We start from the raw sequence: 23,391 nt of genomic DNA, 5'->3' as shown, positions 1-23,391 counted from the left end.
AGAACATCACTTTCACTTTTCACTTTCATGCATTGGAGAAGGAAATGGCAACCCACCCCAGTGTTCTTGCCTGGAAAATCCCAGGGACAGGGGAGCCTGGTGGGCTGCCGTCTATGGGGTCGCACAGAGTCGGACACGACTGAAGCAACTTAGCAGTAGCAGTAGCATCCCTCAAAACTACCATTTGGAAAATACACTACCACCACCCCTTGAAACGTGGAAAATCTAGTGGAGCTGGTCTTCAGCAAGCAGTGTTGCACTTTTAAGATTCACTCACAGGATATAATTCTGATGATTATTCTATCTTACATTTAACATAACTCAAGAAAAAAATTTCCCTGGTGGCTCAGTGATGAAGAATCTGCCTGCCAATGCAAGAGACACAGGTTCAATCCCTGGGTCGGGAATATCCCCTGGATAAAGAAATGGCAATCCACTCTATTCTTGACTGGGAAATCCTATAGACAGAGGAGCCTCACAGGCTTCCTCCTCTAGTCCTCCTCAAAAAAGCTGAACACAACTAAACAACAGCAACAAAGAAAAAAGTACATGTAGTAATGACTTGGTATATATGTGTCTCACAATACAAGACACACTGGATGGCCTTCCCACATTAAAGTGAGGGTAATGCATCTTTACTATTGCCAAAATGACACTAGCTTTTTGGATTCAATTTTCTAATAGGAATGATCACATCATGTACTATGCTATGGAGTCAGTTCCAGTGAATTATCAATGAAACTGCTATGATTTCCCCAGATACAGAATGATACACAACCTTAATATTGCTTCAACTTATTAACTAAAAAAAAAGTAATATCATGAGTGAAGTCAATATTGAAAAATAAGTACTACTAGCTTAGATAGGTATCAAATACTTCTTATTTTGGAGAATTAACCTTTTCAAACAAAAGGGCATCAAATATTGATTTTCCAACTAAAGAATTAACTAGCTTTAAGCTTTAGTGGTCTGTCAATATAATAATCAAAGGTCTATAATCCTACAGCACAGGGCTAACTCAGTTATTTTCAGTGAGTCGATGTCATGTAAAAACTAATTACCACAGATTAAAAGGGAAGGCAGATCAAGGGAAATGCAATGCATATTTTTAAGCAAACCAGTTTAAAGGACATTTTTGAGACAACTAAGGAAAAATGAATGTGTACTACATGTCAGATGACATGAATTATTTAAAACAAAAAATGTTCTATAAACAATTGCAACTTCCTATACTCTCACCTTAACAAAAGCAAAATAAAGAAAAAACAACATGAATGAGATTTTCAATAAGACCAATTATGGAAGAAAAATCATTATGCTGGGTTTCAATAAGACCAATTATGGAAGGAAAATCATTATGTTGGGTTTCAAATAATGGCACCCTACTCCAGTACTCCTGCCTGGAAAATCCCATGGACAGAGGAGCCTGGAAGGCTGCAGTCCATGGGGTCGCTGAGGGTTGGACATGACTGAGCGACTTCACTTTCAAATAAATAGTAAGAAATATTAATGTAGAAAAAAAACACTGACCTATAAAACTCAACATTTCTATTTGATAGACTAGTAATCTAGTAATCATTTAGTATCAACTAGTAATCACCAACAGTTATTCTTACAAAAAAGTTAAAACTAAACCAAAATATCTAAACAAGTGTATTTCGTCCATTACACATTAGATATCAACACAATATGACAGGTGTTATTATGTCCTAGTCAATGAATCGTTAAGTTCTAGCCAATTTAATTGTCCAGTTACAAGAAATGATACCATACAAACAAATGGAAAGATTTATCATGTTCATGGATTAGAAGAATTAATACTGTTAAAATGACGGTACTTCCCAAGGCAATCTACATACTCAATGCAATCCATATGAAAATACTTATGGCATTTTTAACAGAACTAAAACAAATAATTCTAAAATTTGTATGGAAATACAGAAGACCCCACATATCCAAAAAAATCTTAAGAAGTAACGACAAAGCTGGAGATACCAAGTGCCTGATTTGAAACTATACTACAAAGCTATAGTAATCAAAACAGTATGGTACTGGCACAAAAACAGATACATAGGGAAGAGAATAGAGAGCCCAGAAATAAACCCCACTTACATGGTCAGTTGTCTATAACAAAACAGGCAATATATATACACTGGGATAAAGAAAGTCTCTTCAATAAATGGTGCTGGGAAAATTGGACAGCTACATGCAAAAGAGTCAAACTGGATTACTTACACCACACACAAAAATAAACTCAAAATGGATTTAAGATTTAAATGTCAGATGGGAAACCATAAAACTCCTAGAACAAAAAAAGGGTACACTCTTTGACAATCAGGTTAAAAAATGGGCAGAAGACCTGAATACACATTTTCTCAAAAGAAGACATACAGATGGCCAACAGACACATGTAAAGATGCTCAACATCACTAATTATCAAGGAAATACAAATCAAACCAGAATGAGATACTACCTCACATTTGTCAAAAAGATTACCATCAAAAAAACAAGGACTTCCCTGGCAGTCCAGTGGTTAAGAATCTGCACTTCCACTACAGGGGGCATGAGTTCAATCCCTGCTTGGGGAGCTGAGATCCCACATGCTGTGCAATATGGCCCACCCCCCAAAAAAAGGACGAAAAATAAGTACTGTTGAGGAGATATGGGAACCCTCCTGCACTGCTGGACAGAATGTAAACTGGTACAACCACTATGGAAAATAGTACAGCAGTTCCTAAAAATTGAAAAATAGAAACTGCCATCATATCAGATCAGTCGCTCAGTCGTGTCCGACATACAACCCAGCAATTTTACTCCTGTGTACTTGCCCAAAGAAACAAAAACACTAATCAAACAGATACATGCATGCCCATGTTCACTGAAGCGTTATTTACAGTAGCCAAGATATGGAAGCAGGGCTTCTCTGATGGCTCAGTGGTAAAGAATTCACCTGACCATGCAGGAGATGCAGGTTTGATCTCTGAGTCTGGAAGATCACCTAGAGAAGGAAGTGGCAACCCACTCCAGTATTCCTGCCTGGGAAATCTCACGGACAGAGGAACCTGGTAGGCTACAGTCCATGGAGTCATAAAAGTCAGACACAACAGCGACTAAACAACAATGACAACAAAGATACGGAAACAATCTAAGTGTCCATATAAAGAAGATATGGTATGTATACACACTGGCATAAAATTGAAATTTTGCCATTTTTAAAAGCGTAGATGGACCTAGAGGGTATTATGCTATGTGAAAAAAAGTAAGAGAAAGGCAAATACCATATGATTTCACTTACAAGTGGAATCTAAAAAAACAAAAGTAAAGAAACAATAAAACAGAAGTCATAGATATAGAGAACAAAGGTGGTTGCCAGAGGGGACATAGAAATGAATGAAATAGATGAGGAAGATTAAGAGGTATAAAACTGCCAGTTACAAAATAAATGAGCCCTAGGCATGAAATGTACAACATAAGAAACACTCAATAATACAGTAGTAATTCTGTATGATGACAGATGGTAAACTAAACTTATCATGGTGATCACTTTGTAATTTAGAGAAATATCAAATCAGTATGCTTTACTCCTGAAACTAACATAGTGTAGGTTAATGATATTTTAATTAAAAAATTTTCAAAAGATACTAATCAAAAGAAATCCTAAAGTAACACTGTGACAATAACCTTGCATCAAAGAACTCTAAACCAAAGAGCAAAATAAACAGTGACCTAAAAACTCAAAAAAAATTTGTCTATCATTGTCTTGAAGAGATTTAGGTTATAATGAATTTATTAGTCATTCAACTTTATACATTCTCACCTCTTTCGGTGTTTTATGAGCTGCACAAAGAAAAATCCACTGTTCAGTTGCTGTCATCTGAGTGCATGTATCTGGATGGCATTCACTCTGTTAAAAATTGTTACACTTATTAACATGTAAAATAACAATGAAAAAGTTTATCAATTGAGTTGCTACATTTTGTCCAAAATTCTAGAATAAATTACAAATTCTGGATGTCTTTGTAAGCACATTAATTTATAAAAACAGAAAAAAAAAACAGAACTTTCAATTAGTTTTAAGTTAAAGAAAATATTACCTGAAGTTTGACAGCAAGTCCATTTAGCTCAAGACAGAATTGCCTAAAAAGGTAAATATATAAATGAAAAAGCCTTATCTATTCTCCATATTATTTTTAGAATATTAATTGTAAAAAAAAAAAAATACCATCATTTCTCATCACTATTATCAACACCACTTGAGTTCACATGGCACATTCCTTACAAAGACATACACATTAGTAAATAAAACCCAAAACCAACGACCCTAATAATAACATTCAATATCAGTTTTCAGTGAGTTGATCACTTTAAACACTAGAAATTAGTATAATTTTCCTGAGAAATAATTTGAAAATATTTACCAAGAACCTTACAAAGTGTGTATTTTTTGACTAAGTCATTCTCTTAAGGATCTATTCTAATGAAACAATCAGAACTGCAATCTAGATATATGTACAAAGATGTTCACTTAAACTCTATACATAAAAAATTTCTTTGAAATATAAATTAGCAATTAGAAAATAGTAAAATGTTGATATTACATAAACATACAAAAGATATATACTTATATTCACAGTACAATTCCAGTTATATAAAAACTTATATGTGTGTATATATCTGAATACAGTTGTCCCAGGTCAGGGAAGATTCCACATGCTGCTGGGGCAACTAAGCACAGCTCGTAAGCCTGTGCTCTGGAGACTGAGAGCTGAAACTACTGAGCCCACATCCCATGACTACTGAAGCCAGTGTGCCTAGAGTCCGTGCCGTGCAACAAGAGAAGCCACGGTAATGAGAAACCCATTTCACCACAACTACAGAGTAGCCTCCACTCACGACAACTAAAAAAGCCCATGCAGCAACAAAGACCCAGCATAGCCAGCAATGAAATGAAATATTTTTTTTTAAAAGAAGAAAGCAAATTCAAAAAACAAAAAAGGTCAAATTATCAGCTATCTATTTCCACTTCAGATGCCTAATAATAATGTTGTTCTAAGAGTACACAAATAACACTATTTCTGAATCACTACATAAATCTATTGGAGAAGGCAATGGCACCCCACTCCAGTATTCTTGCCTGGAAAATCCCATGGACGGAGGAGCCTGGTAGGCTGCAGTCCATGGGGTCGATAAGAGTCGGACACGACTGAGCGACTTCACTTTCACTTTTCACTTTCATGCATTAGAGGAGGAAATGGCAACCCACTCCAGTGTTCTTGCCTGGAAAATCCCAGGGACGGGGGAGCCTGGTGGGTTGCTGTCTATGGGGTCGCACAGAGTCGGACACGACTGAAGCGACTTAGCAGCAGCAGCAGCAGCAGCACATAAATCTATACTGCTCAATATCTGTAAGTTACATGTTTTATGTTTCTGAGTTGTTTTCCACTAAGTAGTAAAGACAAGTGGTGACAAAAAAGTTTCTCACTAGTCCAATCTACTTACAGCCAACAGGAAAATTAAGCTAACTGATCTGGCAGTGTTATAGGTACAATCTGTGGCAAACAGTGTAAACTTAACAGCTTCAAGTTAATTCAACACAGGGCTCACATACATAGTTATGCAGCTGAAGGGTCAAACCAGAGCTGACTACCCCTCTAGTCACTAAGCCCTATACACTGGCATGGGATTGCAGCCATTCAAAGGAAACAGCATCTTTTCCTGATTACAAATATTCAGTGAGAAGTACTGGTAGATTTCACTGAGATCAAGATTCAATCCCCATTAACATATAATCAACTACATTAATCAGTAATAGCAAGTTTTAAGCCTCAAATCAGTAACATTAAGCACATGCAAAAAAATCAAACTACTTTGAAAACTCTTTTTGGTTAACTATAAAGATGTATACACTATAATAAAGACACAAAACAATATATATGTGATGTATAATATTTAAATTATACAAAACAAAAATAAGTGAATTATACCAAAAAAATTATATTAAAAAGTAACAAAAGTAGTAACAATAGCACCAGGACAAATGGAATATGCATAAGAAAGATTTTACAAGTTTTGTATAATGCATATTTCACAGTCTAAATTAAGTAGGGAGGAAAAAGTTTTTTTAGATCTGAAATAAAAACCTTGTAAATTAAAATGAACCCTAACTTTTTAGAAATTAGGCTTATAGTATAAAAAAAAACCCTTGCTTATTTTCATCCTTAATCCCACAGGTAAGTAAGTAGTTATTTTCAAAGTAGATTAAAATAAGGCAGAGTATATATCATTCTAAAGTGTTTTCTATATTTATAAGAATGGCATAATATCTACATACTCATGATCATCCATCATGCTTTCAATGATCAGCTTTCAAGGATCATCCATCAAGATGTATTAAAAAAGAAAACCCAATCAAGTAGTCAAGTGACTTGCCCAAGAAACTGGCAGCTTACAAAGAAGTCCCTGAAACAGCTGAACTGTTACGACAAGACACTGTCTTAACAATATCTAGACAAACCTATGGCATCAAAACAAAACAACAGAAAAAGTACCTTATCTACAAATTAAGGCACTCATCATAGGAAATGTGGTCTAATTTATGCAGGAAAATTCATATCTCTACTTTATTATTTAAAAATCAACTCAAAGTAACAAACTTGGATGAACACGTATTTCATGCTGCCTTCTCTAACTTATCAATTCCCATTTACAATGGGAAGTTTTTAACTTCAAGAAATAACCTAATTTAAAAAAAAGAAAGAACCTAGTAACTTCAGGTTACAGCTGCTTCTAAAGTTGACTCATAAAAAAATAAATAAATAAAGTTGACTCATGATTCATTAGAAATCAATTTTTTCATTCAAAGACTATTATTAAAAGCTCTAAAACGTATTTCAGGATTACAATTAATCTTCATTTACAAAGAGAAGACTGGAAATTCATACTCGTTGACAGGTAACACATCAGCTACCAAGTCTAGACTAGGCCCTCTAGAGAGAAATAAAGTAGGCAGGTAGTAGGCAGTAAAAATGAGTAGGTACTTGGAAATACTGCATCTGTGATTAAAGGATATGATTAAGGAAAACTGTGTAAAATGATAAGACGGCCCAAATCCATAAATACAGAAAACAATCAGTAAATAACAATGTTGAAAACTTTATAACACTGAAAACATAAAAGCTTTAGAATCTGGCTTTTTGGTCTATAGTTAAATAATTTATGATTCATAATCATAATTAATATTAAAGGTTATTTTTACTAATAGAAGTACTACTATTATTTTGCTATATCATGAGGACCTACCTTAAATGTTCATACTTCCACACACCTTCATCTTGGCCTTCAGGTGGTTCAAGAATTTTGTCAATATTGGAACAATCTGCCCTTATGTTCTGTTGAATATACTACAAACAAACAAGTTTTACAGTTAATTAAAATATACTACACAGTAAATCATACAAGAGTTATTGTTTAATGGGTACAGACTTTCAGTTGGGAAAGATGAAAAAGTTCTGGAGACAGAGATGGTTGCACAACAATGTGAATGTACTTGATACCACAAAATCATACACTTAAAAATGGCAAAAATGATCAATTTTATGTTATGCATTTTTTGCCACAATAAGAAAAAGCAGAGTGAATACCAAACAAGAAAATCCAAAGAAATCCATGCCCAGAGGTAATCAAACTGACATAAACTAAAGATAAAGAAGCCAGAAAGTGTTCAGAGGAAGGAACACTTCCAAACTTATTCTATGAGGCCACAATCACCCTGATACCAAAACCAGGCAAAGACAACACAAAAAAAGAAAATTACAGGCCAAAATCACTGATGAACATATATGCAAAAATCCTCAACAAAATTCTAGCAAACAGAATTCAACAACACATTAAAAAGCTCATACACAATGAGCAAGTTGGGCTTATTCCAGGGATACAAGGATTCTTCAACATACACAAATCAATCAATGTGATACACCATATTAACAAACTGAAAGATAAAAATCATATGGTCATCTCAATAGATGCAGAAAAAGCCTCTGACAAAACTCAGCACCCACTTATGATAAAAATGCTTCAAAAAATAGGCATAGAAGGAACCTACCTCAAAACAGTAAAGGCCATATACGTACAATAAGCCCACAGACATTATTTTCAATGATGAAAAACTGAAAGCATTCTCTCTAAGATTAGGAACAAGACAAGGGTGACCACTCTCAATTCAACATAGCTTTGGAAGTCCTAGCTATGGCAATTAGAGAAGAAAAAGAAATAAAAGGAATCAAGATGGGAAAAGAAGAAGTAAAACTCACTGTTTGCTGACGACAAGATACTATACATAGAAAACTCAAAAGAAACTATCAGAAAATTATTAGAGCTAATCGCAATTCAGCAAAGTCACAGGATACAAGGTCAATACGCAGAAATCACTTGCACGCCTATATACTAACAATGAAAATCAGAAAGAGAAATTAAGGAATCAATCCCATTCACCACTGCAACAAAAAGAATAAAACATCTACAAATAAAGAGAATCTCCTTTTATCTCTAAGGAGACAAAAGAACCTATATGGAAAATTATAAGACACTGATGAAAGAAATCAAAGACAACATAAACAGATGGAGAGACAGTCCATGCTCCTGGGCAGGAAGAATCAGTACTGTGAAAATGACTATACTACCAAATGCAATCTACAGATTTAATGCAATCCCTATCAAATTACCAATGGTACTTTTCATAGAACTTGAACAAAATATTTCACAATTCATATGGAAACACAAAAGATCCCGAATAGCCAAACCAGTCTTGATAAAGAATGGAGCTGAAGGAATCAACCCTCCTGACTTCAGATTATACTACAAAGTTACAGTCATCAAGATAGTATGATACTGGCACAAAAACAGAAATATAGACCAATGGAACAAGATAGAAAGCCCAGAGATAAACCCACACACCAACGGGTACCTTATTTTTGACAAAGGAGGCAAGAATATACAATGGGTCAAAGATAGCCTCTTTAATAAGTGATGCTGGGAAAACTGGACAGCTACATGCAAAAAAATGAAATTAGAACACTTCCTAATGCCATACACAAAGATACAATGGATTAAAGACCTAAACGTAAGATCATAAACTATAAAACTCTTAGAGGAAAATATAGGTAGAACACTCGATGACATAAATCAAAGCTTCTATGACCCACCTCTTAGAGTAATGGAAATAAAAACAAAAATAAACAAGTGGGATCCAATTAAACTTAAAAACTTTTGCACAACAAAGAAAACTACAAACAAGGTGAAAAGACAACCCTCAGAGTGGGAGAAAATAATAGCAAAGGAAACAACTGACAAAGAATTAATTTCCAAAATATACAAGCAGTTCATACAACTCAATATCAGGAAAACAAACAGCCCAATCAAAAAGTGGGAAAAAGATCTAAACAAACATTTCTCCAAGGAAGACATACAGATGGCTAACAAACACATGAAAAGATGCTCAACATCGCTCATTATTAGAGAAATGCAAATCAAAACTACAACGAGGTACCACCTCACACCAGTCAGAATGGCCATGAAAAACTCTACAGACAATAAAAGCTGGATGGATGTGGAGAAAAGGGAACTCTCTTGCATTGCTGGTGGGAATGTAAATTGATACAGTCACTATGGAAGACGGTATGGAGATTCCTTAAAAAACTAGGAATAAAACCACCATATGTGGAGAAGGAAATGGCAACCCACTCCAGTAATCTTGCCTGGAAAACCCCATGGACAGAGGAGCCTGGCAGGCTACAGTCCGCGGCATTTCAAGTGTCAGACATGACTTAGCGAGTAAACCATCCACCACTACAAAGTGAATATATGCCTAAAGATAATGTGTGAAAAGGATATTTGCCATATACTAGCTAGTTTTTTGGTGGGAGGATGGGAGTCAAGGAAGACTTGGGGTTATTTTTTCATCGACTTCCATTTTATACTTATTTATAATGGGTCATTATTTTTACTAATATTGTAAAACTATGAAAATGAATAAAATACTAAAAGTTTCATATAGAAAAAAAAACACCGTATGACCCAGTCATCCCACTCCTAGGCATATACCCTGAGGAAACCAAAACTGAAAAAGACACATGTACCCCAATGTTCACTGCAGCACTATTTACAATAGCTAGAACATGGAAGCAACCTAGATGTGCACCGACAGATGAATGGATAAAGAAGCTGTGGTACATATACACAGTGGAATACTACTCAGCCATAAAAAAGGAGGACATTTGAGTCAGTTCTACTGAGATGGATGAACCTAGAGCCTGTTGTACCGAGTGAAGTAAGTCAGAAAGAGAAATAAATTATAGAAATAAACATCATATATCTGACTCATATATATGGAATCTTAAAAGATGGTACTGATGAATTTATTTTCAGGGCAGCAATGGAGAAACAGACAGAAAACAGACCTAAGGACACAGGGGCAGGGGAGAAGGGAGAGGGTGAGACGTATGGAGACAGTAACATGGAAATTTGTAACACCATATGTAAAATCGATAGCTAATGGGAATTTGCTGTATGACTCAGGCAACTCAAACAGGTTCTGTGAAAATCTAGAAGGCTGGGAAGGAGAGGGAGATGGAAGAGAGGTTCGGTAGGCAGTGGACATGGGTGTACATGGCTGATTCTTGATGTATGACAGAAAACGACAAAATTCTGTAAAGCAAATATCCTTCAATTAAAAAAAAATAAAATGAAAAAATATATATATAAAGAAGCCAGGAGGAAAAGACATGACCTTAGAATAAGAATTCAAATGAGTGCAGCTTTCTCATCAGAAATCACAGATGACAGGAAGAAATGGCACAATACTTTTAAAGTGCTGAAAGAAAAGCACAGTCAACTCAGAATTCTATATCTAGCAAAAATACCCTTCAAGAATAAAGATACAGATACTCTCAGAGTAAAGAAAACTAAGGAGAATTCCTAGCCAGCAGATGGCTCTAAAAGAATTACTAAAGGAAGTTCTTCAGATAGAAGGAAAAAAAAAAAATACCAGAAAGAAACTTAGAATATCAAAAGCAACAGCAATTACAAATATCTGGGTATAAATATATATTAGACTATTTTCCTCTGATCTTTAAAATATATTTGGCAGATGAAAGCAAAATATGCAACATTCTCCAATAGGGTTTTCAAGGTATATATTAATAGATGCAATGTAGACAGCTATAGTATAAAGGAGGAGGGTAAAGAAGTCTAACTAATGATAGTTTTTGCATTTCAATCAAAGCAATAAAATACTGACTCTAAATAGATTGTGAAAAGGTAAGCATGTACTTAGTAATTTCTAGAACAATCATCAAAAAATTATAAGAAATATAGCCAAAATTAGAATAAAATAGAATATGCTCAAATAACCCTTAAAAAGGCAGAAAAGGGTAAACAAAAAAAGAAGAAACAAAGGAAAAGCAACAAAAGGTAACTTTACATCTAAACATATCTATCAATAACTACATTAACACTGTTGTTGTTTTAGTTGCTCAGTTGTGTCTGATTTTTTGTAACCCCTTGGACTGTAGTCTACCAGGCTCCTCTATCCATGCGATGTCCAAAGCAAGGAAACTGGAGTGGGTTGCCATTTCCTTCTCCAGAGACTCTTCCCAACCCAGGGATTGATTGAATTCATGTATCTTGCATCGGCGGGTGAATTCTGAGCCACCAGGGAAGCCTATATTGAGGTTAAAAGGCCTAAATACACTAATTAAAAGACAAGGATTGTCAGAAAGAACAGAGAAATATAACCCAACTATACTGTTTACAAGAAACTTACTTCAAATATAATGATATAGGTAGGCTAGAAGTAAAAGGATGGAAAAAAATATACCATACAAACAAATCAGAAGAAAGCTGCAAGGAATGAAAGGTAGTTCAACACTAAAAAAAAAAAATTAACCAATATAATACACTACATTAATATTAAAAGGGAAAAAACACACAGTCATTTCAATTAATGCAGAAAAGGCCTCTGACAAAATCCAACATCCTTCATAATAAAAATACAGAAAATCAGGTATAGGAGAGAAGTTCCTCAAAATGATGAAGGGCTTTTATAAAAACCCACAGGCAACGTCATACTCAATGGTGAAAAACTGATAGGTTTCCCTTGCTCTAAAATTAAACACGAGGGAATTCCTAGGTAGTCCAATGGTTAGGACACTACACTTTCACTGCTGAGGGACAAAGTTCAACCCCTGGTCAGGGAACTAAGATCCCACAAGGCCAAAAACAAAAAAAATCCAGAAATGAGACAAGAATGCCTGCTTTCACCATTGCTATTCAACACTATACTTAAATTCTAGCCAGAACAATTAAACAGAAAATAAGCTCATAAAGCTAATAAATGAATCCAATGAAGTAGCAGAATACAAAATCAATATAAAAAATAAGTTGTGTTTCAGGCTTCCCTGGTGGTATAGTGGATAGGAATCCACCTATCGATGCAGGGGACATGGGTTCCATCCCCAGTCCAGGAAGATTCCATATGCCTTGGAACAACTAAGCCCATGCACCACAATTACCAAGCATGCATTATTAACTCAGAGAAAGCCTGCATATAGCAACAAAGACCCAGAGCAACCAAACACAATAACAAACATATATATATATATATATATATCAGTTGCGTATACCTTCAATGAACAATTCAAAATGAAAATTAAGAAGGAAACTCTTGGAGCTTCCCAGATGGCTCAGTGGTAAAGAATCTGCCTGACAACACAGGAGACACAGGTTCAATCCCTGACCTGGGAAGATTCCACATGCTGTGGAACAACTGAACCACAACTACTCAGCCCTCATGCAGCAACTACTGAAGCCCACGGACCTTAAATGCCCATGCTCTACAGCAAGAGAAGCCACAGCAATGAGAAGCCCATGCATGGCAACTACAGAGTCACCCCCACTCTCTGCAGCTAGAGAAAAAGCCCACCCAGCAAAGACCCAGCATAAGAAAAAGAAATAAAAGAAAGCAAAAAAAAGAAAGCAACTGCTATATATATCCACACCTATATGTAACTGAATCACTTTGCTGTACACCTGAACACTGTAAATCAACTATTTACTTCAATAAAAAATATGAAGAAAAAAAGAAAGCAACTCCGTCTACAACAGTACCTGAAAGAATAAAATATGGAAGAATTAATTTAAATCAGAAGATTAAATACTTGCATACTGAAAATTACAAAACATTGTTAAAAGTAATTAAAGAAGACCTAAATGAAAGCTATCTTACATCCATAGGTAGACTTAATATTGTTATCAATATTACCTAAAGTAATCTACAGATTCTGTGCAATTTCTACCAGAATTCCAAGTCTTTCTGCAGGAATGGAAAAGCTGATTCTCAAATTTATATGTAATTCCAAGGGGCACCAAATAGTCAAAAAATCTTGAAAACATAAATTGAAGCATGCACACTTCCCAATTTCAAGACTTACTACAAAGCTACAGTAATTAAAACAGCCTAGAGATCCAATGGCTAAGACTCTGCTCTCCCAATGCAGAAGAACCAAGTTCCATCCCTGACCAGAGAACTAGATCCCACATGCCACAACTAAGAGTTCTCATGCCCTAACTATTGTGCATACTGCAAATAAGATCCTGTGAGCCGCAACTAAGAGTTCTCATGCCTAACTATTGTGCATACTGCAAATAAGATCCTGTGAGCCGCAACTAAGACCCAGTGCAGCCTAAGTAATTAAAGTAGGTGTTGATACGGAAAAAAAAAAAAAAAAAGGTCTAGTACTGACATAAGCAGACTTATAGACCAATGGAATTGAACAGAGGAACTAGAAATAAACCCTCACATAAAGTTAAATTATTTTTGACAAGAGTGTCAAAAACCATTCAATGAGGAAAGGATAGTCATTTTTAAGTATACAGTTCTGTGGCTTTCTTGTATTCACAACGTCGTGCAACCAAAGAAAAGCCCTGGACCTAACGGCTTCACTGGCGAATTTTACTAAATATTAAAAGAACTAACATCAATCCTTCTCAAAGTCTTTCAAAAAAATTGAAGACAACAGCATATTTCCTAACTCCATTATAGCAGCATTCCTGATACCAAAGCCAAATTAAAATACTCTAAGAAAACTAGAAACCAATATTCCTTGTGAACACTGATGCAAAAATCCTAGCAAATTCAGCAGCAAATTAAAATGATTATACACCATAATCAAATGAGATTTATTCCTTGAACAGAAGGATGGTTCAACATACAAAAACTGATCAATACAATACACCATGTTAACAGAATGGGGGGGGGGGGGAACAACACAATGACCTCAATTGGTACAGAAAAACATTTGACAAAATTCAACATCTTTTTATGATAAAAATACTAAAAAACTTAAAATAAGAGGAAACTAACTCAACATAATGAAGGCCAAATATGAAAAACACACAGCAAACATCATACTTAATGTGGAAGAGACTGAAAGCTTTCCATTAAGATCAGAAATAAGATAAGGATGCCTGCTGTTGCCACTTCTATTCAAAATAGTATTTGAAATTCCAGCCAGAGTAATTAGGCAAGAAAAAGAAATAAAAGGCATCTAGATTAGAAAGGAACAAGCTGTTTGTAAATGAAATAATCTCATATGTAGAAACCCAAAAGATTTCACAAAAAAAATTGTTATTAGGACTAATAAATTCAGCATAGCATCAGAACAAAACTCTACTTTAAAAGGGAAAAATATCTGCACATTTTTCCTCTTAACTTTTGCCAATTTCCACACACAGAACTCCAGATTTTATTTCCAAATCCTCCATAAGGCCTCTTTACTAACCTATTAAATATTTGTTTATTGAACAACACATTTTTTTTAAACAATACATTCTTAAAAGGCAAAGGGCAAAGCCATTCAATCATCAGTACTCTTCTATTTCCTGTGCTAAGTATCTAAATACTATACTGAATCCATTCTAAAGGTTTTTAATGTTTCTGTTAAAATTATTAAATGTTTGGGGGCAGGGGCTTCACAGCACGGCTCTCAAGATCTTAGTTCCCTGACTAGGGATCAAACCCATGCCCTCCGCAGTGGAAGCACCGAGTTCGAACCACCAGATCACCAGGGAAATCCCTGTCAAATTTTTACTACTCAAAGAATTCAACTGTATTTTTATTTTGTTTTCCAATATTTTTAAACAACACAATAAATCCAAATAGCTATCTACTTTAACTATCTAGCTATCAAAATCCAACAGCCTTGACTAATATACTAGCACAGCCAATTTCAGTCATCCTTTTATTAACCTTTAATGTGATTTTTAAGAATTAGCTATGGAAACTTTTTTCTCCCAGTTTCCAGATTTTATTCATTTGGGATTAATTTTTTTTTTTTTTTAAACCCAACATAGTATACAATACGGTTCTCAGTAAAAATGCTTAAAAATCTCCTGAGGGGTTTTTCAAACCAAACATGCTATCACCTGCTGGATAATCACAGTCTTAGTGAGCTATTTGGTAGTGGAAACAAATTTTCAAATATATTGGAGGGAGACAAAAGTAGTAGTAGTAACTATGGGAATTCCCTGGCAGTTCCCTGGAGAGTGGTTAGGACGTGGTAGTCTTACTACCAGGGTCCAAGATTCAATCCCTGGTCAGGGAACTAAGATCCTGCAAGCCAAGCATGTTCTCTAATGTTCAATTACCAAATGAATAATGAGTACACTTTACTTCTTTATACTTATATTATTCTACTTAAGCATTCAATTATTTGTGAATTAAATTTGGAGAAGGTAATGGCACCCCACTCCAGTACTCTTGCCTGGAAAATCCCATGGACGGAGGGGCCTGGTAGGCTGCAGTCCATGGGGTCGCTAGGAGTCGGACACGACTGAGTGACTTCACTTTCACTTTTCACTTCATGCATTGGAGAAGGAAATGGCAACCCACTCCAGTGTTCTTGCCTGGAGAATCCCAGGGACGGGGGAGCCTGGTGGGCTGCCATCTATGGGGTCGCACAGAGTTGGACAAGACTGAAGCGACTTAGCAGCAGCAAAGTCAAATTTTATACCCTAATTTGGTATATTTTAATAGATAATAAAATGTATTTAAGTTTGATGATAGTTTAATATGCCATCTTAAAACAAAATGAGGTTTGATAAAAGTTTTAAGCAAGTACCCCAATAATTCCATGGATTCTGGTTTGTGCTAAAAAATATAGGAATACTTAACTATGCCAAGGGAGATAAAATGCTTAGGTTATTGGAGTTGCAAAAGAAACTATTATTATTACCTGCTGAACAGCAAGTGTACTGTCCATTTCATCAAAGGATTCATCAGGCCAGTTATAGAAATCCTATAAGAAAAAATGTCATGGTTAAAGCATATACAAAGTTACAAAGAAGATGCAATACTATTATGATTAATTTCAATTCTTAACAAAGATCCAAAGTTATACCAGGGGAGAAGAAAAATTCTCATATTTTAAACAATGTGATTATTAGTAAGTAAAAGAAATTTTATTCAATGTTTTAAATGAACACCAAGATTTTATTTAACTGAATTCTAAGTTACAGTTTTCTCAACCACAGACCCCTCAAATATGGCTCTCAGAAACCTTTCATGTGTTATTAATTGACAAGTCCAGCACAACTTTGTTTGTGGTGGTTAAATATTTTTCCAAAAGTTCTAATGAAAAAAAATATCCAGGCAGTAAAAAACTTCATCAGTTTTTACCCAAAGAGAATAGCTAGAATAGCAGTTACTACTCCATTAAGTATTATTTAAGACGGATATTATAATAAATTACAATTCTAATTGCAAATGATGTTTTAAATTTCTAAATCAAAATGTGAGCACCATCAAAAATGAATCATTTAAAAAGAACAACCTACTTTTCAAAATTTTATTTATTTTTTGATTGTGTTGGGTCTTCGTTGCTGCACTCGGGCTTTTTCTAATCGCAGAGAGCGGGGGCTATGGTTTCGGTAGTTGCCACAGGTGGGCTCAGGAGTTGCAGATCCTGGGCCTCTAGCACACAGGTTCCATAGTTGTGGCACGTGGGCTTAGTTGCTCTTAAGCATGTGGGATTCTCCTGAATCCGGGATGCAATCTGTGTCTCTTCCATTATCAGCAAGTGGACTCTTCACCACTGAGCCACCAGGGAAGCCCGGCAGCCAGGCTTAATCACTGGACTACCAGAAAAGTTCAAACAATCTTCTTTTAAGGGGAATATTTTTATGGATCACCTTGTACGGGTTCTGAACTGCTCTATAGATAGCCCAGTTCACAGACATTCACCGAAGTGTTCGTGACACATTGTAGGTATTCAATAAATGTCTGGGAAAAGGTAGTAGTAAACCAAAAATCTATAACCCTGCATCAGTCAACGTGAATAAGTCTCTAAAAATTGGAGCAAACTGAAGAATACAGTGTTTGATATCACATTAATAAAAGTTTAATTGCAAAAGATATTTATAAATATAATGCATGTAACAGTAAAAAGTTTAAAGAAAAAAAAAAAGGAATGATAATCACCATTACTGACTAGGAGTGGGTAGAAGACAGAAGAATGTGATACAGAAGGATTTAACTATATTAGTAATGTCCTAGTTCTGAGAGTACGTGATGGGTATGGTATACCATTTAAGTGTCTTAAGCATTTCATATCTTTTCTTTTTTAATATTTGCCTATTCTGAATGAAAATGAACTAAATTTATTTTAAAAGTTAAGACATAAAAATGACTTTCTGGAAATTGTTTTAGGATGTCTCTTCCTAGATATTATCCACATATTATTAGAAAGTAGTTTTAAAATTCTTCCTGATTTGTAGTGACAAATGTTTCTATTACTACACTTTGCAAATTTTTTCATTTTTAAAAAAATAAAAAATAGTTTGTATTCTGTTTTTAAAATATTAGAAAACACATATAGTAATACATAGAAAAGATGTAAAAAGTTAATTAAGAATTAAATGCTTGCCTCATACTTAAAACACTTAAAAGAGGAGCCAAAAATCCAGCTTAATGAACATTCTCATCTAATTCAGTAAAACATTTACTGAAAACAACTATGTGCCTATAATCCAACCTAACCAATTTAAAAAAAAGTAGAAAGATACTCTAATTCTAAATATATCATTTTAGAGTAGACCCATTTCAGGAAGGAAATCAGTGTGATATACAAAAGACAGGCAGAATGCTGCTTAAGTAGTTCTTTTTAAAAAATCCTAACCTTTTCTATTACATTTTATTTAACAACTGTGATCTATGACTATGTGGAAAAAAGCAAAAGAGCTTTCTATATGTGACTTATTCATAACATAGCAAATAGGCGTGTTACAATACTGAGTTAAAATCTATGATTGTCTATCCTTTCAAAATTAATAACTTTTGAATCAGTAAAAATGGATGATTCTTATGTGAGTACAAAAAATTCACTTCTAAATACAAAAATATAAAAGTTCATCATTTAAAAGAATCAGAAATAATGTTTCCACAGAATGAGAATTAAAAGCATCTGAGAAAAGATCATTTATAAAGAAAGAAATTTTGGAAACATTAAAAAGCACAAATAATATACAAATTCCAAGTAGGATGACCATAAAACTGCCAATAAAACTGACACAATAAAACATGACTATAAAAACAAAAGGCTTTCAAACTGAACTCTCTAAAATTCAGTACTAGAAGCAATTTGTGAAAAAGAAAAGGTCACTAGTGAACTAAGTACAAATCGAATATGGAGACTGTAACCTTTAGCAAAAGCAGTCTAATTTCTGGGCTTCAGTTTCCTTATCTGTAACATGGATCTGGGAAGATGCCTGGATCTAAAAGTTCCCTTTGAAAGGACATCCCTTCCCAAATTCTGTGCAAGGCATTAAAAATCTATTATCTGGCATAAGGTAGTAGCTGCACGGTTGCATCTGGTCCCCTACCCTGCTCGCCACCCCACACATACACTTACCTCTTTTTCTTTAAAATCACATTATAACATCTCTTCTGATTTTGGAGCATGTACCCAATTGCAAACCATTTCACCTGGCAGGTTAATCAGATGAGGTCTAACTACCCTATTTGATTTGTTTTAGGAATGTGAAGAGCACTCGTCTTTTGCAAATCCCAAGAATCAATACTGACACAAGGACCAACTCACCCCAAGTACCGCCCTACTAAAAGTTGATAAAATTATAATCAGTTCCTTCCTTATGCTTCACACATAATAACAAAGAAATTCACAAGGAATGACATCTAACAAGTCCCAGCCTGATGATGAAAACTTGCTGGACCAGAGAACAGCCAGAGTGAGAAGTGGTCAAAAGCAAACAGCAGGAGGAGGATAAAGTGAATTATGGACTCCCGGAGCCGGCTAGACAAGCTGGATGTCAGGAGTCGGGCACGTCACAAGCCAGATAGGAACTGGAAGGCAGGACAAGATAGGCTGTTTACACCCCTCCCACCCTAGCTGACCCTCATAGAACCTCAGGGTCTCCACCTGGCCGGCCGCACCCCTCAGACACTGGTCACTGGAGATCAGGCAAAAGGCGACAACAAGCAGTGGCTGCTAACAGGCTTTCCAGCCCGGGTCTCGGCTGCCCCCACGCACCCCTCACGCCCACCCTCCAGTCGGAGCTACGCAGGCCTCCCGGGCCGCCGCCGCCGCCTCAGCCAAACCGAGGGGCTGAGGCTCCGGAAGAGCAGGCCGGGCACCAGTGCCCGCGCCAGTCCGCCGGTCGCCCCGGCCCATCCTCCTCTCAGAGGTATCCAGCTTCAAAGTGCGACTCTGCTCGGCACCAAGAGCCCCCTCCCCCTCCACTAAAGGTGCAGAGATAGTACCTGAGCCTTAGTACCCGGCCTGTTCCGCCTCAGCACAGCCGTCCCCTCCGCCATGACCATAGTGCCAGAGTCTGGGCGGCTGGAGTCGGTACCCGGATGTAGGGGACGGCTGCCTGCGCGGGGGGCGGGGCGGAGCGGCGTTCCTGGCCCGGGCGCCGGGGAGGGGCGACTGCTGACGGCACAGCCGTAGCCCGCGCGGGGCAGGGTGGGAGGAACCGGAGGAGTCCCTGAAAGGGCCAGCTGGCGGAGGGAGGGGGACAAGAAAAGGAACAGCCGACGACTCACTGATGACGAAGTGGAAGGAGGGAGAGACCCGGCTGCCAAGGACTAGAGTGAGTAGCAAAGGGAATTCCGCCGGCCAGCGCAGAGAGCCACCATCCCCAAGTGGGAATGTGCAAATTCGGCGTAACGCGTTGTGCATCTCCTTGGGCTTACGTTAGTTAACTGGAAGAACGGAGCTTGCACAATGGCGACCGTTTCAGTTGTCCGTTGTGCAAGCAAATACTAGAGAAGCGTAAGTCTGTCCCGAAATCTGCCTAGATGTGCAAAGTGAAAAACAGGTCAGCAGTCTTGGAAAATTACACAGACCCTGCATGAAATCGACCAATTTCAAATCAAACTCGGGCTTAGAGAGTAAAACGGTATTTCCGCCATCCGCTAACTTCAAAGCCAAGGATCTTTCATTGACCACTTTGTGTAGATAAGAGACCCAAATGCCAATTATCTGGGGGTAGAGGGGACATCGGGTATTGTGTGTTAAGCAGACAAAATTAGCTTGTATTTTTTTGCAAGTCAGAAGCAGGAGGAGAAAATGAATGCCCCTTCATCGACGGTGGGTGTTGTACATCCCAGAATTTCAGTTTTCCTTTGTTGCAAGTTTTAAGTTTTCTCTTAAGTCATGGAATCACAGACGTATTAGCAAACTTTTTTTTGGTTCCTGCTTGGATATCTTAAAATGTTTGATCTGGGATGAGGGAGGCCTTAGGTTATCAGATGGGAAGACAGTTAAATTAGTAAACAATGCATATAGTAGGGTAATTTCCAAGAGAGGAAAGCATCAGATATCCCATCCATCAAGTACACCTAAAGGTGTATTAAGAATGCTGAGACATGTAACAGAGTCTCCAAAGATGAAAGCCAGGAGTGGATGAGAGGGTGGTTAAAATTAGTGCAAAGCTGAATAACTGTCATGACTTGGAATGTCGTTCAGAAGCATTTAATATGGGAAGCCTATTTGCCTTTAAATAAAGATTTCTTCTTTCTGGAAGATGTAGAGTCTGGTAACTTTTCAAGAGAAAGGACAACTCCATCACTAACTTATAAGTGCTAAAAATTTATTCATCCAACAAGTGTTTATTAAGCCCCACTGTGTGTTTGGCACTGAGGTAAAAGTATAAAAAGGCCCCATCCTTAAGGATAGATTAGATTAGAGTCTAGCAATGGAGACAGCCGTGCAAATCACCAGTTCTCTTAATAAATACAGTGAGAATCTAAGACAAGCAGCCCCTAAATGTGGCCACCCTAAGAGAGAGATGGGTGGATCTGTAGAGAGCAGATTCTTAGGTCTGTGGACAACCTCACCTCCCTTACTCCAAGGATTCAGTTATAATATCCCAGATTGTGTGGTAGTCCCCAAGCTGTAAATATCAGTTACCTATAGTTGAAGGGGCTCATCTTAACATTATCTTAATTGTGTCTGATTCTTTGCGACCCCATGAATCACAGCACGCCAGGCCTCCCTGTCCATCACCAACTCCCAGAGTTTACCCAAACTCATGTCCATCGAGTTGGTGGTGCCTCATCCTCTGTCGTCCCCTTCTCCTCCTGCCCCCAGTCCCTCCCAGCATCAGGGTCTTTTCCAGTGAGTCAGCTCTTTGCATGAGGTAGCCAGAGTATTGGAGTTTCAGCTTCAGCATCAGTCCTTCCAGTGAACACCCAGGACTGATCTCCTTGCAGTCCAAGGGACTCTCAAGAGTCTTCTCCAACACCACAGTTCAAAAGCATCAATTCTTCGGCACTCAGCTTTCTTCACAGTCCAACTTACACCCATACATGACCACTGGAAAAACCATAGCCTTGACTAGACGGACCTTTGTTGGCAAAGTAATGTCTCTGCTTTTGAATATGCTATCTAGGTTGGTCATAGCTTTCCTTCCAAGGAGTACGCATCTTTTAATTTCATGGCTGGTAGTAATACTTAAATACTGTTTAAACCCATCTTAAAAGAACAAAAGAAAATGGGAGTAAGTAGGTGTTAAATTCAGGAACAAAATGCATATTCATCTCTTTGAAAAGTCTAATTGTGTTACATTGTGATGTCAATTCTGGCCTTGTTTACAGGAAGAACCTTGGTCTTTATGGTTGAAATGTTTCTAGCTCATAACCTTCACATTTTAATCTGACGTTTAATCTGTCAGTCTGCAGATTGGAGGTCTGCAGACCTCCAAACAACAATAATTCTATAACCACAATTAATTTAGGGAGTGGGGGGAAGAAGAAAAGAGCATGATCAGTAATAACAGTAACATGTAAAAATGGGTTACTTGAATATTTTGGTTAAAGAAGTAGTTTTTTTTTAAAGGCAAGATGAACAAATGAAAATAACTCTGGACTGAGATTCAAGAAGTCTAAATTCTCTTCCTTGTTGACTGTAAGACTTTGAACAGTTTATCAAATAAAAGGGTTTGTGTGTTTGTAGCGGGGGTGGGGGGAATGAAACCAGTGCACAGCAGTTCTTTCCTTCTGCCTCATAAGAGTATGATCTTTGGGGGGCTTCCCTGGTGGTCCAGTGGTTAAGAATCCACCTTGCAACGCTGGGAACATGGGTTTGATCCATGGTCTCGGAAGATCTCACATACCATGGAGCAACCAAGCCCGTGGAGCACAAATACTGAGCCTGTGCTCTAGAGCACGTGAGCTGAAACTGCTGAAGCTCAGGCACCCTAGAGCCTGTGCTTTGCAACAGGAGAAGCCACTGCAGTGAGAAGCTCACAACTAGAAGCTCTCCGCAACTAGAGAAAGCCTGTCTGCAGCAATGAAGACCCATTGCAGCAAAAATTAATTAATTTTAAAGTCTCTCAAAAGTTTTAGAAGAAAATACTCTGTAAATCCAAAAATCATAAGCAATTTCAAAACCATCTATGCAATATGAAATCCTCCTTGGGGAGGTTTAAAATCCAGCTAAAATAGTGAATGTTCATTGTGTTTGGGCACTGAGCAAGAGCTGAGAACCATGAATAAGATGTATAAGCTCCTTTCTTCAAAAAGTTTAAAAAGAATAGGAAAGGAGGATATGTAAATTACTATACTACAGACAAAATGTCTTTGGTTGATGGTTGCCTGTTTGCTATCCACACTCCTGGACACATGCTCTTTGCGAAGAGACTTTACTGTTGCTCGGTATTCATCTCTCCCAATTTGAGCAGGGAAAGGTAAACCCATCTTTAGCTGAGGGATAAATCCTTGTTGGCCTAAGCCAATGTTTGAAGGGTGAGCATATGACTCCATTTTAGCTTAAGGAGCTATGAAAAGATACCTGATGGAGCACTTTGGGGAAAGGTTT

At 37.0% G+C, this 23,391-nt stretch overlaps 1 protein-coding gene across 2 annotated transcripts in view; it reads right to left on the bottom strand.

Moving 5' to 3' along the window:
* Window positions 1–23,391, bottom strand: part of LOC113905824 (10 kDa heat shock protein, mitochondrial) — a 44,932-nt gene that overhangs the window by 9,782 nt on the left and 11,759 nt on the right. The window contains exons 1-5 of one of the 2 annotated variants that reach the window (XM_027563677.1): window positions 19,830–19,944; window positions 16,288–16,350; window positions 7,301–7,401; window positions 4,096–4,138; window positions 3,819–3,905 (exon numbers count right to left, since the gene is read on the bottom strand). In XM_027563677.1, coding sequence (XP_027419478.1) covers window positions 3,819–3,905; window positions 4,096–4,138; window positions 7,301–7,401; window positions 16,288–16,350; window positions 19,830–19,889 — 354 coding nt within the window. In that variant the 5' untranslated portion in view covers window positions 19,890–19,944. Of the gene's footprint in view, window positions 1–3,818; window positions 3,906–4,095; window positions 4,139–7,300; window positions 7,402–16,287; window positions 16,351–19,829; window positions 19,945–23,391 lie in introns of those variants that run through there. The other variant, XM_027563694.1, reaches the window with a different exon arrangement.

The sequence above is a fragment of the Bos indicus x Bos taurus genome, chromosome 2 (genome assembly GCF_003369695.1).
Source record: "Bos indicus x Bos taurus breed Angus x Brahman F1 hybrid chromosome 2, Bos_hybrid_MaternalHap_v2.0, whole genome shotgun sequence".
NCBI classification, from domain to species: Eukaryota; Metazoa; Chordata; class Mammalia; order Artiodactyla; family Bovidae; genus Bos; species Bos indicus x Bos taurus.
Note: the sequence above shows the minus strand (reverse complement) of the source record. Positions and strands in the feature narration are given on the sequence as shown.